General features: G+C 38.6%; 3 protein-coding genes across 3 annotated transcripts; all 3 read left to right on the forward strand.

Moving 5' to 3' along the window:
• Nucleotides 1-770: 770 nt before the first annotated feature.
• Nucleotides 771-2,309, forward strand: LOC115926152 (D(2) dopamine receptor-like). The gene has a single exon (XM_030990682.1). It carries the CDS (start codon nucleotides 771-773, stop codon nucleotides 2,307-2,309), a length of 1,539 nt encoding a protein of 512 aa, XP_030846542.1.
• Nucleotides 2,310-12,186: 9,877 nt separating this feature from the next.
• On the forward strand, nucleotides 12,187-15,182 carry LOC594703 (alpha-amylase-like). The gene is made up of 5 exons (XM_030990683.1): nucleotides 12,187-12,299; nucleotides 13,006-13,150; nucleotides 13,709-13,950; nucleotides 14,499-14,683; nucleotides 15,165-15,182. The coding sequence occupies exons 1-5, from the start codon at nucleotides 12,272-12,274 to the stop codon at nucleotides 15,180-15,182; spliced, it is 618 nt and encodes a 205-aa protein (XP_030846543.1). The 5' UTR covers nucleotides 12,187-12,271.
• A 153-nt stretch (nucleotides 15,183-15,335) lies between these two features.
• Nucleotides 15,336-16,900, forward strand: LOC115925897 (alpha-amylase B-like). Its single transcript, XM_030989943.1, has 2 exons — nucleotides 15,336-15,422; nucleotides 15,827-16,900. Exons 1-2 carry the CDS (start codon nucleotides 15,340-15,342, stop codon nucleotides 16,746-16,748), a joined length of 1,005 nt encoding a protein of 334 aa, XP_030845803.1. The 5' UTR covers nucleotides 15,336-15,339; the 3' UTR covers nucleotides 16,749-16,900.

Genomic DNA, 16,900 nt, shown 5'->3' on the forward strand with positions numbered 1-16,900 from the left:
AATGGCATTTAACGCTATATAAAGCGATGGCAATCAAACTTTCTTTTCATTTTCAATCTTATAAATTGGATTCGGACATTAAAGGCATGAAGAAAACAATCTTGCATGTTAGAGAATTTTGATATGGCAAACCCTGGTATTCAACAAAATGTATAAAGGTTTTTACGAAGCTTGCATTGGCACTTTCCTTGAGAGGAAATTCAATTTGTTATTTACGAAGTGATAATAAGTGACTCCAACCTACTTTCAGGGGACTCTTTTGGTAGCTTGAAGAGAGCACTATCAGAAGCATGCACTGTGTTTATGATGCAGTCATGGTACTTTATTTGGGAGGCAATCGTCCATGTGCCTGAAGGTTGGAGAGATAACTGAAACGACTGCAACGCTAGAAGATCAATCATTCATTCAGACTTTATGATGATGTAGGCCAACACCACTTAACCCATTGGATCCTGGAACCTGGTGGTTTATGTATTAAGTTTATGAGAATGAGAGAAATTCAGGATTCAACAGGTCAAAAACATCACTGTATAGTGCGACTATCGGCTCAGTTGTACATGATTCTAGTCGCACATCCGTCTTTACTTGTTATTTCTCCACCTAGAAAAGGCTGAGATCAGCCCCACCCCTCTGGAAAATCCCCCTTCCCGAATTTACAGATTAATTGCTTGGTTTGGATAAGTGCAAGAAGAACACAGCGCCTAAAATCAACCCCATGCTTCCCTCATTGCAGCTTTATCTTAAGGAATTTCAATCATAAAGCGACCACTATGGATGCCTTGGCTATCGTTGAGATGATTCTTCTTGTGACCTATGTATTGACCGGGATATCGGGAAACGTTATCATCATATATATCTACGGAGTTAAAAAGATTCGCAAAATATCGACTGATTACCTGATCGTAGCGCTTGGGGTCGCTGATCTCGTAGCGTCAGCATGTTTAATCGCCGTTGTCACTTGGACGATCGAAGACGGTTTCCGATCTGACGATGGTTGTAAGTTAGTCATGTTTATCCGTAGATGTGGGGCCGTGACTTCAGTAGCGTTCACCACGTTACTCTCATGCGATCGCTTTCTCATCGTATGCCAACCACTCAGCAAACGACCTTCACTAAATATCTACATAGTGGCGATCTTAGTTTGCGTCATTTACACTGCAGTGTCCCAAATATCTTATCCGCTCTTTGCAAAGGCCATTGACGTCTCCGATTCAACCGCATGTGCTTTGGTGGGACCAGTGTGGCTTGGATTGGCAAACGGAATTCATTATAACATCTTGCTTGGTATTGCAACCCTGACATGCACGTTGATGTACTCAAAGATCTACTTGAAAATCAAGCATCACAGGAGAGTGGGAAGTGACAGTCGAGGACAGGATGAAGCCAAAGGAGATGATAAGTCAAGATCTTTGTGGTCTCATTCTAAACGAAGTGTCCTCTCACGAAACAGAATTGCTCCTGAGGATAGCAACTACCCTAGTTGCTCGGCTGCTGATATGTTGAGTGGGCATGAACGTGCGGTCAGTACCTTGGTGGAGGAACCATCAACGGAAGTCATTACCAAAGCGTTGCCCCCCGGAGTTTACTTCGAAACGACGTCATCACCGCCAATTGGACCAATATGTCAGATGAGTGAACTTGAAAGCCATAAGAACTTTGGTCAACAGGATTCTGCTAACAGCTGCAAAGACAGTCCCAGTGGTGAAACCCGCTGTGATGTATTGAATATGGACAAACAAGAGAAAGTTCTATCCGAACCTGATAGCACCAGTCCCTTTGGTCCGTTCCTAGATGAAACAGTGACAGCGTCTAGCTCAATTCCTGGTAACCAGAAGACATCCCCATCTAACCTTGGTATTGCAAATGAAGGACCCCGTAAAAACTCTCACCGTACATTTAAGTCCAAAGATACCAGGGTCCTTCTTTTCAAGGACAAACAGGGACAAGGAGAAATGTCCGAACCAGAGAGACATGTAGACAAGGCCACCTCGTTAAAGCGAAGGTTCTCCAAACTCGCACTTTCCCGAACAGGGACAAACCATCGCCCACGTAAAGACGCAATGACCCGGATGCTCTTAATCACGACCGCTATCTTTTTCTTTACATCTGTGCCGGCGATCATCTTCGAAAACCTGCCTTTAGCTTTGGTGAAATCGTTTCGAAGTTCGTACGCGGGAGACTGTACCGTGGTGCTCTTGTATCATATTCGACTCATCAACCACGTCATTAATGTGTTCGTTTACCTCATCGTAAACTCTCGCTTTAGAAAGGACATGAGGAATATCTTTTGTAAGCGTAGCGAGGAATAATGTGCATGTTTCTCTGACTCAAAATCACATCAGAACAAAAACGTCTCTTAGGGATGTTTGACAGAATAATAAACGTGTATTTAATTCATATATATTAATGATTTAATTGGAGTGTTTTAATCGTTTAATATTTAAATCAAAGGAGGACTTAAAGACCGTCAATACTACTGGGCCAGGAGGGATGAGACCACACAGCGAGGTCACTGACAGGTGGCTAACATAACATAAGAAAAAGAGGATCATGGGGGACCAACGGGCACCGATTGGGGAAGTTTTCTATATAGAGGGAGCAAGTAGCTACAAGTAGGACAGTGGGGCTTTAAGATTGAACTGAAATTAACATAAACAGTCATGTTACCCTATACAGTGTGTTGAAATGTAAATCCTCTCACTTATTAGATACATCACTGTACACGATTGATTGATTTCAAGAGCAAGTGATCCGTCTGTGTATATATCTATTGTAGCGAGATGTAAATGGCAGATGTGTATAAAGTCTCACAGCAATACACCAGTTTACGGTTGTATCAGTGCGCATGCGCAGACAGTTGACCTCGGGTCATCGGCCCTGAAACAAACCCAATGACCTGAGGTCAGTGGTATTTATGCGTAAATACACCAGTTTACAGTTGTATCAGTGCGCATGCGCAGACAGTTGACTTCGGGTCATTGGCCCTGAATTCAGGGCCAATGACCTTTGACCAGTGGTATTGATGCGTACATTAAGATTGCGCCCATGCAAATGATGATTTGCGCGCACAACGCAGCGCGTAGGCAGTGATATCATCATAATTTGCATGGGCACAATCTTAATTTACGCATAAATACATGACCTCTAGGTCATTGGCTTTGTTTAAAATGGCGCACACAACCGTAAACTGGTGTATTAAGATTGCGCCCATGCAAATGGTGATGTGCGCGCACAATGCAGCAGGTAGGCAGTGATATCATCATCATTTGCATGGGCGCAATCTTAATTTACGCATAAATACATGACCTCTAGGTCATTGGCTTTGTTTAAAATGGCGCACACAACCGTAAACTGGTGTATTAAGATTGCGCCCATGCAAATGATGATGTGCGCGCACAATGCAGCGCGTAGGCAGTGATATCATCATAATTTGCATGAGCGCAATCTTAATTTACGCACAAATACATGACCTCTAGGTCATTGGCTTTGTTTAAAATGGCGCGCACAACCGTAAACTGGTGTATACGAACGTTTAGTTGTAAATTTAGATAGGAAAGACACAAACTTTTGCATCGTTTTATTGATATTAAGCTGGTGCAATAGGCCATTTTCGTAATGCAACCAATGTTATATGCATATGCCTTTGTGAAGCGCCTCGAGACGAATTATTTAATCCACCTGTTACGAATAAATGTAAACAGTTAAAATTCAAATTGTATAAATTAGTTGTTGCTAGATAGGACAAACATTATGGTTTGTCCGTCCTAACAACACGTAACACATGCAATTCGCGTTCTGATTATTGAAAATACAATTACTCGAAACAGGTGAATGAAAGAATTCATATCGAGGCACTTAAGTATACATTTTATAACATTACGAAAATGGCCTATTCTAAAAGACCGGTTTACTAACATATTCAAATTGATGGACGTTTCTCTCATGGGGACCTAGTGACGAGTTTATCCATTCACCTGATATTAATGAATGAACTACATTACTTGGAATCCACTCTGTGCACATATATCGTGTTGATATGCAGGACAAGCCTCGTACAAGCTTCATGGTTGTCAAGAGCTTTGTTGAAAAAGTATGCATGAAATTTGAATATGTAAGCAAACCGGTCTATCAAAGCTCGATAAAGCATTAAAATATACATAGGCCTATCAAGAGGACTTTTAGATTCTGCACGACGAGAACGTGGATGCCCCCTTTAAGGCAATGTGACGTCCTTTTAAGGCACTGGCAGTGACGTCACATTGCCTTAAAAGGGTAGTCCGCGTTCTCATCGTGCAGAATCTAAAAGTCCGTAATATATATTTACTAAAGCCAAAACAGATTAAGAAACTTTACCTGGGCGGGGCATGAATAGAAGGGAAAGTTATTCATCGTTATAACATCGTTTATCATTCTATATGGGGCACTTTGTCGTAACAGTGGCACTTTTCTTTTTGTCGGAAAAGAATCGAGAATCAGCTACCTGCCCCTTCCTCTCTGTATCCACCGACACTGGGGTAAATAATTGCCAAGTATTCTATGAAACAAAGTGTGACATTCAAGGTTATTCTGGAAACCATGCAGGCGATTTAAAGCCATATCCTCGATTTAATTCTCACGCAATTGAATCAATTAATAACCCACCGATGCATTATGGAGTGTTTGCACGATCAGTTAAAAGGGAAATGAACTGTCATTAGGAAAACATCTCATTTGAGCTCTGCTCACCAGTTCACCACTTTTCCTGGTGCTACCATAATCTGATAGGAGCACTGATCACTGATAAAGGGATTACCAGTAGGGTCCATGGGGAGAGAGACAGCGGTCAATCATAGCCTAGTTACTGATAAAGGGATTACCAGCTGGTATCTGATATCCGATCCAGATTCATAGTCTTCTCATCGCAGACCCTACACCTATATTGATAATAGGCCTGGATTCAGTGTGTCTAAAGTCTCACTTGTTATTGTTTTTTTAGCAAGTACTAGCTATTTAAGTGTCTTTTACGTATAGAAGAGGACATTGATGTGCTTCGCAATGGAAAAATGCAGAAGGAAATATAAATGGAGGATAAAATAGGAAAAGACGGGTGATAATAAGGAAAGATGGAAATGGAGGGAAAGAAGGAAGAGAAAATAAAGAATAGCATAAGGAAAGATAGAAAAGGAAGATAAAAATTTTTAAAAAAAATACATAAGGAAAGATGGAAACAGAAGATAAAGAAGGTTAGAAAAAAGAAATACATGAGAAAAGATAGAGAGAATAAAACGAGAGGAAAATAGAGGAATACATATAAGGAAAGATGAAAATTAGAAAGATGAAAAAGATAAAATTAGGATCAAACGACACGGCAAATTTTTAAGAACACTAAAAGTAAATACACTGAAAAACGGCCGCTCAGAGTGCCCGGCGCATTCACGATACTGCATGTGGCAAGCTGTTCCAAATTTGGTGGTGGAGTATACGCCTTTAACAGAGGCTATATTTGTCGACCTTACCCGACTTTCAAATGGAGAATCTCACTTTTCGGTGAACGGGGAGCGAAATACCCCACTTGCGTGTCTGGTATTACAGACCGCTTTCTTTCCCGATATCTTCGCGTACACCAAGCTTCGTGAGAATGAGCAATCTCAGAATCTGGATGAATGTTGTCCTTGTAGTGTGAGGTTCATGAGTAATTATTGTTATAAACTACGACATATAGTATGGATGATAATGTTTGTCAAGTTTATTGCGGACTATGTCATCATCATAAAAGTATTAGATCAAGTAAAAAGGCTTCAATTAAAATAGTTAAACATGAACAGAAATCATTTCGATGTTAAGATATTTTTGACGCACTTCTCGTCATGATATTGAATTTATAACATACAACGAAACGAGGACATCATAATCATAAAGACGTTCGTTGTGCAGATATGTACATACAGTAACAACAAGAATAATGCGCTATAATCATGAGCAAAAAACCAAGAGGTTTCGGAGAAAGGTAAAAAATCATCCGAGCAGTTATTAGGCAATTCTTCAACAATCTTTAGTATAAAAAGTTAAAAGGTTTAACTGTCGTGATAAAAATGAGCTTGTCATAGAGATTTATTATGCAAGTGAGCATCGAAATGTTTCTTTAACGAACTGCTATAAAATTTTGAAACCAAATACTCTTGTGCTGAAATATATCCTCAGTATCAAGAAGCATAATGTTCCATTATGGTTGCATCAACTATTGTAAAATAGATTAAGTCCTTCGATGTCTTGTAATGCCCTAATCACTCAGCTAATTATTATCTTTCTAAAGGATTGTAGATTTGAGAGTTTCTGTTTCTTTCGTGTTACATGCAATGGACATTCAATCATCACGGCTTGATGTGTTGTGGGGAAATAAATATTGTATCCTATACGTATACAGATCATATTAAATCGAATATAAGTTTGATGAAATTCAATTCTTATCTTGCCAGAATCATCATTTTTTTAAATACCGTCTTTATAACGAATTCCAAGAAATGTGCCGTCTGCCTAAACAACCACCCCCCCCCCCCTATTCAAATTTGACGTCTGAGCCCCGGCCACTCCCTATTTTCAAATCCTTGATCTGCCGTTTGGGGGGGGGGGCAAGAAATAGGCAATAAGAAAGTTGAGTAGACCTTCAGATTACGCACGGAATAAATGTAACGTAAACAATATTTACAACATTCTATTCTTGCTTTAATACCTCAAAAATATTTAACGGTCAAACCAACAAAATTTATGTTTTCCCGGCCTTTCCTTATAGGCCTAGGCCTACTACATTTTTCTAAACGCGTTCGAGTTTATTTCGTCTATGCGAATAAATTTGGTGGCGGAGTAACGCCTTTAACAGAGGCTAAATTTGTCGACCTTACCCGACTTTCAAATGGAGAATCTCACTTTTCGGTGAACGGGGAGCGAAATACCCCACTTGCGTGTCTGGTATTACAGACCGCTTTCTTTCCCGATATCTTCGCGTACACCAAGCTTCGTGAGAATGAGCAATCTCAGAATCCGGATGAATGTTATCCTTGTACTAGTGTGATGTTCATGAGTTATTAATTGTGAAAATGGGAGAAAGATAGATACAAAAAATAAAGAATAACATAAACAAAGTTATAACAAAATGATGAAAGGAGGTTTAAAACAAAAAATAAAATAAGGAAAGATGGAAACGGAAGAAAATAGAAGGTTTAAAACAAAGAATAACTTATGGAAAGATAGAAATGATAGAAAAACAAAAAAAATGATAATGCGGAAAAATAATATAAAGGAAGAAATAAATAAAGGATAACATACGGAAAGATGGGTGATAATAAGTAATTATTTTTAAAGAAAAATGGAAATGGAAGATAGAAGGTATGTAAAAAAAAAATAACCAAAGGAAAGATGGAAAAGGAAGATAAAAGAAGGTTTAAACAAAAATATATATTAGGAAAGTCAAAAAATATGTGTTGAAAGGAGGAGAAAAATAAGGAATAACATTAGCCGGAAGATAGAACAAAGTTGATAATAACTAAAAACATAAGGAAAGACAGAGAAAATAAAGAACAGCATAAGGAAATACAGAAATGGAAGAAAAGAAAAGAAGAAAATACAGAACATAATAAAGCTAAATGGAAAAAAACGGAAGATGAATGAAGTAGAAAACAATTAAGAAGATACAAGAAGGAGCCACTAAAGAATAATGTAGGGAAAGATGGAAACGGCAGATAAAAGAATTTGGAGGTGGAATAACGCCTTTAACAAAGGCTGTATTTGTTGACATTACCAGAGTTTCAAATGGAGAATTTCAATTTCGGTGAGCACAGAGCCCAAATACCCCACTTGCTTGTCTGGTATTACAGACCACTTTTTTCCCAGATATCTTTGTGTATATAAACCAAGCTTTAATTGGGGTGGTCTTGGAGAATCCGAATTAGCAAGCTGGAGAATCTGGATGAATGTTATCCTTGTACTAGTGTGATGTTCATGAGTTATTAATTGTGAAAATGGGAGAAAGATAGATACAAAAAATAAAGAATAACATAAACAAAGTTATTACAAAATGATGAAAGGAGGTTTAAAACAAAAAATAAAATAAGGAAAGATGGAAACAGAAGAAAATAGAAGGTTTAAAACAAAGAATAACTTATGGAAAGATAGAAATGATAGAAAAACAAAAAAAATGATAATGCAGAAAAATAATATAAAGGAAGAAATAAATAAAGGATAACATACGGAAAGATGGGTGATAATAAGTAATTATTTTAAAAGAAAAATGGAAATGGAAGATAGAAGGTATGTAAAAAAAAAATAACCAAAGGAAAGATGGAAAAGGAAGATAAAAGAAGGTTTAAACAAAATATATATTAGGAAAGTCAAAAAATATGTGTTGAAAGGAGGAGAAAAATAAGGAATAACATTAGCCGGAAGATAGAACAAAGTTGATAATAACTAAAAACATAAGGAAAGACAGAGAAAATAAAGAACAGCATAAGGAAATACAGAAATGGAAGAAAAGAAAAGAAGAAAATACAGAACATAATAAAGCTAAATGAAGAAAAAAACGGAAGATGAATGAAGTAGAAAACAATTAGGAAGATACAAGAAGGAGCCACTAAAGAATAATGTAGGGAAAGATGGAAACGGCAGATAAAAGAATTTGGAGGTGGAATAACGCCTTTAACAAAGGCTGTATTTGTTGACATTACCAGAGTTTCAAATGGAGAATTTCAATTTCGGTGAGCACAGAGCCCAAATACCCCACTTGCTTGTCTGGTATTACAGACCACTTTTTTCCCAGATATCTTTGTGTATATAAACCAAGCTTTAATTGGGATGGTCTTGGAGAATCCGAATTAGCAAGCTGGAGAATCTGGATGAATGCTATCCTTGTAGTGTGAGGGTCATGAGTTATTATTTGTAAAAAATATGACTATAGTATAGATGTTGATAATTGTCAAATTTACTGCGGAATATTTATCAAACAAATATTAGATTCAAAATAGTTGAACACTGGAACTGATATTATTTCGAGGTTCAGATATATATCAAGCCTAATATTTATGCGCTATAAATCATGAACAGGCAACCCAGAGCAGTCTAGCGTATATTATATCCTATACTATTTGTATAATGCATTATTATTTATATCACATTTACTTATGTCCATGCATTCCAAACTAGACAATTATGATGAAAGGAACATAAAGGAAAAGCAAGGGAGATGAAACTGACAACTCCCAGGTATAAGAATGGACATAATCCGAACCTATATCAGACTGTGAATAAGACTAGAGTTTCATAGAGAGAGTTCCAAGCAGTACTTATCAAGGTTGGGCTGGGATGTCCTGGCAAAGTTTGTTTACACTGCAGATTAGGGACTTTTCTCTCTCTAGCTCTGTGGTGAGCTTCTTCCCAAACTGCACCCCACTTTCGGGTCCAAAGTGGGGTGAAGTTTAAATGGACTGTTTTCGTCATGATAGGCGTCAAAAAGCATGTTGTCTATCTGATTCACTTTGTGGTCGTCGGCCATTACTTTTTAAAGTGCATTTACCACCATTTTCAAATTGATTTGATAATTAACGGTACGACCCATCAGTAAAACTAAAACAAGAGGATGATACATCAAACTCTCTTTCAGTTGAACGTGTTTTATATCCTCTAGTTTGAATTCGTCTCGTTCTTGTTTTATAGTGCACAGGCGTAGCTGCAGAACCTAGGGGGATGTGCCCATCCTCCCTCCAATGGAATCACGGGAGGGGAGAAAGAGAGAAAGCGATCAAATTAATAAAAGTAGGGAAAGGACCAGATAAGAAGACAATTGAGAACTTTTCTGCGCCAACCCTCTCATCAGAGACCTTGTAAATTTGTCTTTCATTTCCAAAGTAAGATATGTAACCCCCCCCCCCCAACACACACACTTTACAATTAAAACAATTATCAGACTGATGTTTGCTCATTGTCAGTTGATAGATATCTAAATTAGACCTCGAGTAAGAACAGATCATGTTGTTCGGTTGATCCCAAGCGAGTAATCCTCGATCCTCATTTTAATTATTTTTCTAGAATAGTCCATGTACAATATTAAAGTGTTTTGTTTCTTCATGTTTTATTATGTATTATATGTGCTTGTATTTCATGTTTCATCATCGTAATTAAAACCAAACAAAACCAAGCATTTTCGTTAGTAAAGTAATTTGTTATGACATTTCTGTTCAAGTACTATTGATGCTGCAAAATGATGCTAGCAAAGCTTTAATTATTTGACAGATCAGAATATAAAATGTATGTGGACCAGTCATTATGGAAGCATAATATGTACATCCCTCCCCATAAAGATCCCTAACTGATCCGTCGCATGTTGAGTGGGGTTCAATGTTATTTCATTTCCCCGTCAAAATACACATCAAATTAGCCAAACCTGAAATCCCATGATTTGCACAAATGGTTTGTTGACTGCAGTGCACTATTCAAATTCACTCTTGAATTAAACATCACTCGGGATATCATAAAAGCGGTTCGTTTATATGACCTACATGTACATTGAGCGTTTGTAAAGCTACTATCTGATCAGGGACGTGATAGAGAAGGACTGGAATCAAGCCGCTCTCCTTTGACCCCATGCTCCAAGCCGCCGAAAAGTTATGCGCTAATCTGCAACTGTTGACCAGGTGGTGAGATAAAAGAGCGCATGAAATTTCAGGATTTAGAATTCCTACATCAGAAAATGGTATCACTGCAACTGTTCGCTGTCCCTTCCAATGATTTCTCATCCATTGTTGAATGTGTAAAGAGTAGAATAAGCGAACACAAACTTGTGTACTTTCATCCTTTTTTAAATTTGAAAAATACAAAAAAACACGCGAAAACACGCATTAGCAAACTTAATGTTATTGAAGATTGTAAATCATGGATCAAATAACGGGACATTAAAGCATGCACAAATTAGCGCATCATCCTAAAATATTGAGTTTTTGACAGGATGTAATTTTTCTTTTACCAACTCTGGCACACAAATTAAAGGAAGGACGGAGTTCTAAATTTGAAAATTTGTTTGATGCACTATTCGCAATAAAATCCCCATATAAAGTTTTTAATTTACACTGAAATTTTGCCGGTAATTTAATATTTTGTAATAAATGTAAAACTGGTGCCTGGCTTCCGAAAGTCCCCGCAGTGGAAGCGCGGTTCGGAGCATGGAACTTCAAAGCCAAGTGGAATGTTACACATCCCATTGTTACGCTTTAGAACTCAAGAATGCGTTTGAATAAATTACAAGAGTTTCGCCTCCTTTTCTTTCACCTCCCTGATCTGATTTAGTGGTTCGAGAAGTGCACACATTAGGCTCGTTCACACATAACAATTAGTGCGATTTGGATCGCGATACAAAGATCGATTTTTGTTGGCGACACACAGAGAATTCTCGCTCGACGGCAAGAACGTCCGAACTGCGCATGCGTGAATCTCGACGATGTATGCGCGCTTGGAATCCTGGGGTTCTCTATGGGTTAAATCAATCTGGTTTTGATTCTCAATGCCATTCACATACACAGCGCCCGGCAAAATTTCGCGTTTATTCTGACAAATCGCAAGACTTACTGCGAATTGGATCGCGATGCAAATCACGAAGATCAGTGGAATTATTATGTCCACACACGCAAAAAAAAAACACCAAAAAATGGATCGCGATGCATATTTTTAAATGTCACTTTTTGGGTAGGTGTGAAATCCCCTAACTGGAATAAAAATTACCAGAGCATTATATTTATAACTTTCATTGTTGTAGTTTATTTGAAAGCGTTGGCTATATATTTTATAATTTTGGACATATGCTTGATGTATAAATGAAATAAAAAAAATAAATCCTCTCTGAAGAGGCAAAGGGAGAGAGAGAGAGAGAGAAGAGAGAGAGAGAGAGAGAGAGAGGAGGAGAGAGAGAGAGAGACATAGAGACAGATGGACAGAGAGAGAAAATTGTCCTGGTAATTTCATTCTTTTTCAAATAGTGCATTTATATAGACTCGGTGCACAATGGAACCGCTTATATTTTTCCTTAAGAATAAATAGAAGGCCATACCTTTACCTAAAGCCAAGGTTAGCGATATTGGAAATTGGGACCGGGCCACAACAATTTATATTTGCTTGGATGGGGCGTATTATCTTTTATGGAACCTCCGTCGAGTTGCATAATGGATAATAAAAAGACAAGCTATAGCTTGCTGCATCGTATTTCTGGGTGAATTGAACCGGAAATTGCATCCAAAATTAAATTATTTTGTTGAGAATGGGAAAGACCAAAGCCATATTTATCGGTAAGTAAATATAATTATAATATAAAGACTCTGTACTAGTCAATGGACTTTATAAAGCACTCTTTCTCGGGGATAGATATCATTGTATAATCTAAACAACCCCGGCTTTAGCTAAGCTTCTATGTTGTAATCACTAAGGCATTCTAAACGTCGTTCCTATTATTCATCGGAGGCATTTCCGTTGCGTTTAGACCTATATATTATATTATCAGATAGATTCAATATTCGTACCATAAAATGGAGTAGTCAATCCATGTTTACATTAACTTTCTGCAAAATACACGGTCGCAAAGAATTTCAAGATATTCACTAAATGACAATTTATATAACGGAAAATATGCCCAGGAACCAATAAACATCATGTTCAGATTACGTAATATGCATTTGTCACGTTCACTATGTTACAAACCTTATACACTTTCATTTTATGTTATTTATGCGCATGAGTAGAGTGCTGGCTTGTGAAGGGCAGATTTTGATTAAAAATGTCACAGACTCACAGCTACTTTGATTATTTATGTCAATAATATTGCTACCGCTGTGTTGTAAAGTGCAGGAATAGTGATTAACTAATCACTATGTTATAAGAACACATTTTAATATGTTACGCAAAGGGCTATTATAATTGATTGCAATGGCTGTTTTGTTTGAAAGCATTTTGGATTCGTGATGATATTTGTGTTAATGTAAACCTTGTTTTCATTAGGGACAATGTTTCGGATTGTGGTACTGTCTCTGGTGATCTCCGTCGTTTATGGCTCGATTACCGCACCAAACTTTGCTGATGGTCGAACCGTGATCGTACATCTATTCGAATGGAAATGGACTGATATCGCCGACGAATGTGAAAGGTTTACTAATAATCCTTCTCTTGTTACACAACTTTATTTCTTAATGAAATAGTAGAGTTATTACGCTGTAGAAAAACAAAGTGTGACTCAATCTTTAAAAAATAATCAAGTCCCATAAATTATCTTCCAAAGTGCAAGATACAGCTTCTTTGTTCATCATTGAAAGGAAAATACCTTTTACTTTAAAATAAGCAATTTTTGGATTTTTATTGCACGCTATGATGTAACAAGGAACAACCGGAGGGATAAATATTTGTTGCAGCGCAACGCTACAAATAATGCAAATATGCTTTATTTGGTAGGAGTTGCCATCCTTTTGTTTTGACCCAGTTATCTCTAACCATTTCTCTTTCTTTCTACCTCTATTTTCTCTCTCTCTCTCTCTCTCTCTCTCTCTCTTATCTCTCTCTCTCTCTCTCTCCCTCTCTCTCCTTCTCTCTTCTCTCTCTCTCTCTCTCTCTCTCTCTCTCGTTCTCCCTCTCCCGTTATCTCCCTCTCTCTCTCTTTCTCTCTATCTCTCCCTTTCTCTATCTCTCGCTCTACCCCCACTCTCTCTAGATTCATTGGACCCCACAAGTTCGCCGGTGTGCAGGTTTCTCCACCGAGCGAGCACCTGATATTCTCCACTAACCCCTACAACCCTCCCTACCCGTACCCCTGGTGGGAGCGCTACCAGCCACTCAGCTACCAGCTCAACAGCAGGAGCGGAACAGCGGAGGAGTTCGCTGATATGGTGGCACGGTGTCTGGATGTCGATGTCCGCATCTACGTCGACGCTGTCATCAACCACATGGCCGGCGGTGAGTGCGAGAATGACGACGACGATGATAATGACAATGATGGTCACAATGATATTAATAACGATGATGATGATGATGATAATGATGCTGATGATGATGACGAAGTCGACGACGATGATATTACATGTAATAGTGATGATGATGATGGCCATGACTATGATGATGATGATGATGATGATGATAGCGACGATAACGATGGTGATGATGATGATGACAGTAATATGATGACGATATCGTCGTATTTTATTTATGTTGCAAATGTTGTACAGCTGTTCATGGGGGCAACATTGATATATAATAATAGGGACTTTTATATTTGCACGACGAGAACGTGGACTGCTAGGTGTGACATCCTTTTAAGGTAATGTGACGTCCTTTTAAGGCGCTGACAGTGTCCGGCTGTGCCTTAAAAGGACAACACAATGCCTTGAAAGGATGTCACACCTAGCAGTCCACGTTCTCGTCGTGCAAATCTAAAAGTCCTTTTTGATGAAACAGGGTGAGGTAATATACATATAATAATACCTACTGTTGTTTATTACACACAGGTAGCTATGACTTCCCAGGCGTTCCTTTCACCGAGAATGATTTCAACGTCAAACTTGGACTGTGTCCGACCGATGATGGCGGTATTCATGATATCAACAATACAGTCGAAATGCGTTACTGTAATTTGCTTGGTCTGAGTGACATACACTATGGGGAATTGAACGACTACTATGGACGAGACAAGGTATGGGTTGGAAAGAGCCGAAATTATAGAATTTGCGTCTCATTGCCTGAATATTGTTACGCTACAAAATTAAATTCTCTGTAAGCACCATTGGATATTGTGAAGTTATGGTCGATTTTCAATAAGATTATCAATTCAATTCAATTTTATTTAATTTTATTTGTATTTATTAAAAAAAAAATTACAAATCAATTAGAATCATTCCCCCAAATTAAGGAGTACATATTAGAAACAAAGGGGTCCACTACAACGCAATGCTTGTACAATGATTGTATCAACAGTAATTCCACCCCGTAGGCCAATTAACAAAACAGAAACAAAACAAACGTAAAGCAAAACAAAATAAAATATCAATGAATGAAATGTTACTTAAAAGTAGCTATGGCCGACATTTATGTCTAGTGTAATTTTCCAAACGGTCGCAGAAATCGAAGCAAAAATAAGAATATATTATTTCACATCTTTCCCGACAATTCAATAGATTTTGGCCCAGTTATAAGCCATTCTGTTTCTCTTCTAGTATACATGCTTAAAATAGTTCACCCCCCCCCCCATATTTTCCTCCATCAACCCCTTGTAACTACTCTGATTGTGTACATGTTTTTCTTATTCTGACCCGTGTCTGTTTTACCTAGGTTGTTGAATATCTTAATACTATGATAGCCATGGGCGTGGCAGGGTTCCGCATTGATGCAGCTAAACACATGTACCCTGCTGAATTGGACGATGTGGAAAGTCGGTACGTATCCAAATTCATTATGGAGCATAATAATCTGTTATGTGGTATATGTCCGTTGCATACAGGGCATCATATCGCCTGACATAGGTCTAAGGGGTTGTACATAATACCCTGCTGAACCCCAAGTATCCACAAGAATTTTACCATCTTTACACGCTGAGTAGTCTACATGGTTTGGAAAAGAAGAATGTGTGTTGCTTTCGGCGGGAGGAAATCCTAGATATTTCGTTTTTGTCTTCACTATAAGTTCTTGGTCGATTTACTTATCTGTTTTTGTTGTGTTGGTTTTTTTTCTTTAAACCATGCTGAATCTTTTCAATACTTTCTTTATATCATAACGTTAGCTCTACTATATAGTGTTAATGTTAACGGTGATTGTGTATTGTTGTCTTTCATTCATACAGCCTCCATGACTGTACATTTGGCGGCAGGCCGTACATCTATCAGGAGGTCATCGACCGATTCAGCAACGAGGCCATTAGGCCTATCGAGTACTTTCAAACCGGTGACGTCACAGAGTTTAAATTCTGCGATCAAATGGCTTTACTCGGACGAGCCTCCGTCCCAGCTGATCAGTTTCAAAACTTTGGTTTCGATCCGAGGTGGGGGATGATGCCGACTGAAAACGCGATCGTCTTCGTCGAGAACCACGACAACCAACGTAACCACGGAGGCGGAGGCGATATCCTGACGTTTAAAGAACCACGCGAATACAAGATCGGTCTCGCGTTCGGCTTGGCGTGGAATTACGGAACTGCGCGTATCTTCAGCGGGTATGTCTTTGAAGACAGCGACCAGGGACCGCCGTCTGATAGTTCAGGTAACACAGACAACGTCGTGATCAACGCAGAAGGATTATGCGATGGTGGTTGGGTGTGCGAGCATCGCTGGAGTGCGATACGCAACATGGTCTGTTTCCGTAACGTTGCTGGGGATGAGCCAGTTGAAAACTGGTGGGACAATGGCGATAATTTCATCGCCTTTTCTCGAGGCGACAAAGCCTTCTTTGCCTTGAACAATGAGAGGGTTCGGCAATCAGAGACTCTGCAGACAGGACTACCATCCGGGACATACTGTGATCTGATCACAGGTGAGCCTACGACCAGGGGCTGCTCAGGAACATCCGTGGTCGTCGATGACGATGGACTTGCCTACATCGACCTGCTACCGAGTAATAATGAGCGAAACGCGATGGTAGCTTTGACCATTGCTGCTACGTCGGGTCGGTCTGATTATACTGGATGTGTAGTCGAAGCGGGGGCAGTACAATTAAAAGCTAATGTATTATTGATTGCAGTCATTGCATTACTGCTTTTCATTCACTAAACATTCAACGGAATCATGAATCACGGAATATTCAACATGTTCAAAGCAAATAATATTCAAACTTATAATGACTATCAAAAGAAGATAACGAAGAGGGTGATGCAAGAACAGAGTCGCAAAAGTAGAGTAGCAACATTTTCTCTCCCTCTCCA

Source organism: Strongylocentrotus purpuratus, unplaced genomic scaffold (genome assembly GCF_000002235.5).
Source record: "Strongylocentrotus purpuratus isolate Spur 01 unplaced genomic scaffold, Spur_5.0 spur5_scaffold_19, whole genome shotgun sequence".
NCBI classification, from domain to species: Eukaryota; Metazoa; Echinodermata; class Echinoidea; order Camarodonta; family Strongylocentrotidae; genus Strongylocentrotus; species Strongylocentrotus purpuratus.

Coding starts and splice junctions, on each gene's coding strand:
- LOC115925897 (XM_030989943.1), top strand. CDS start 15,340: ATGATAGCCATGGGCGTGGCAGGGTTCCGCATTGATGCAGCTAAACAC. Junction 15,423..15,826: donor TTGGACGATGTGGAAAGTCG/GTACGTATCCAA, acceptor TCATTCATACAG/CCTCCATGACTGTACATTTG.
- LOC594703 (XM_030990683.1), top strand. CDS start 12,272: ATGGGAAAGACCAAAGCCATATTTATCG. Junction 12,300..13,005: donor GACCAAAGCCATATTTATCG/GTAAGTAAATAT, acceptor TGTTTTCATTAG/GGACAATGTTTCGGATTGTG. Junction 13,151..13,708: donor ATCGCCGACGAATGTGAAAG/GTTTACTAATAA, acceptor CACTCTCTCTAG/ATTCATTGGACCCCACAAGT.
- LOC115926152 (XM_030990682.1), top strand. CDS start 771: ATGGATGCCTTGGCTATCGTTGAGATGATTCTTCTTGTGACCTATGTA.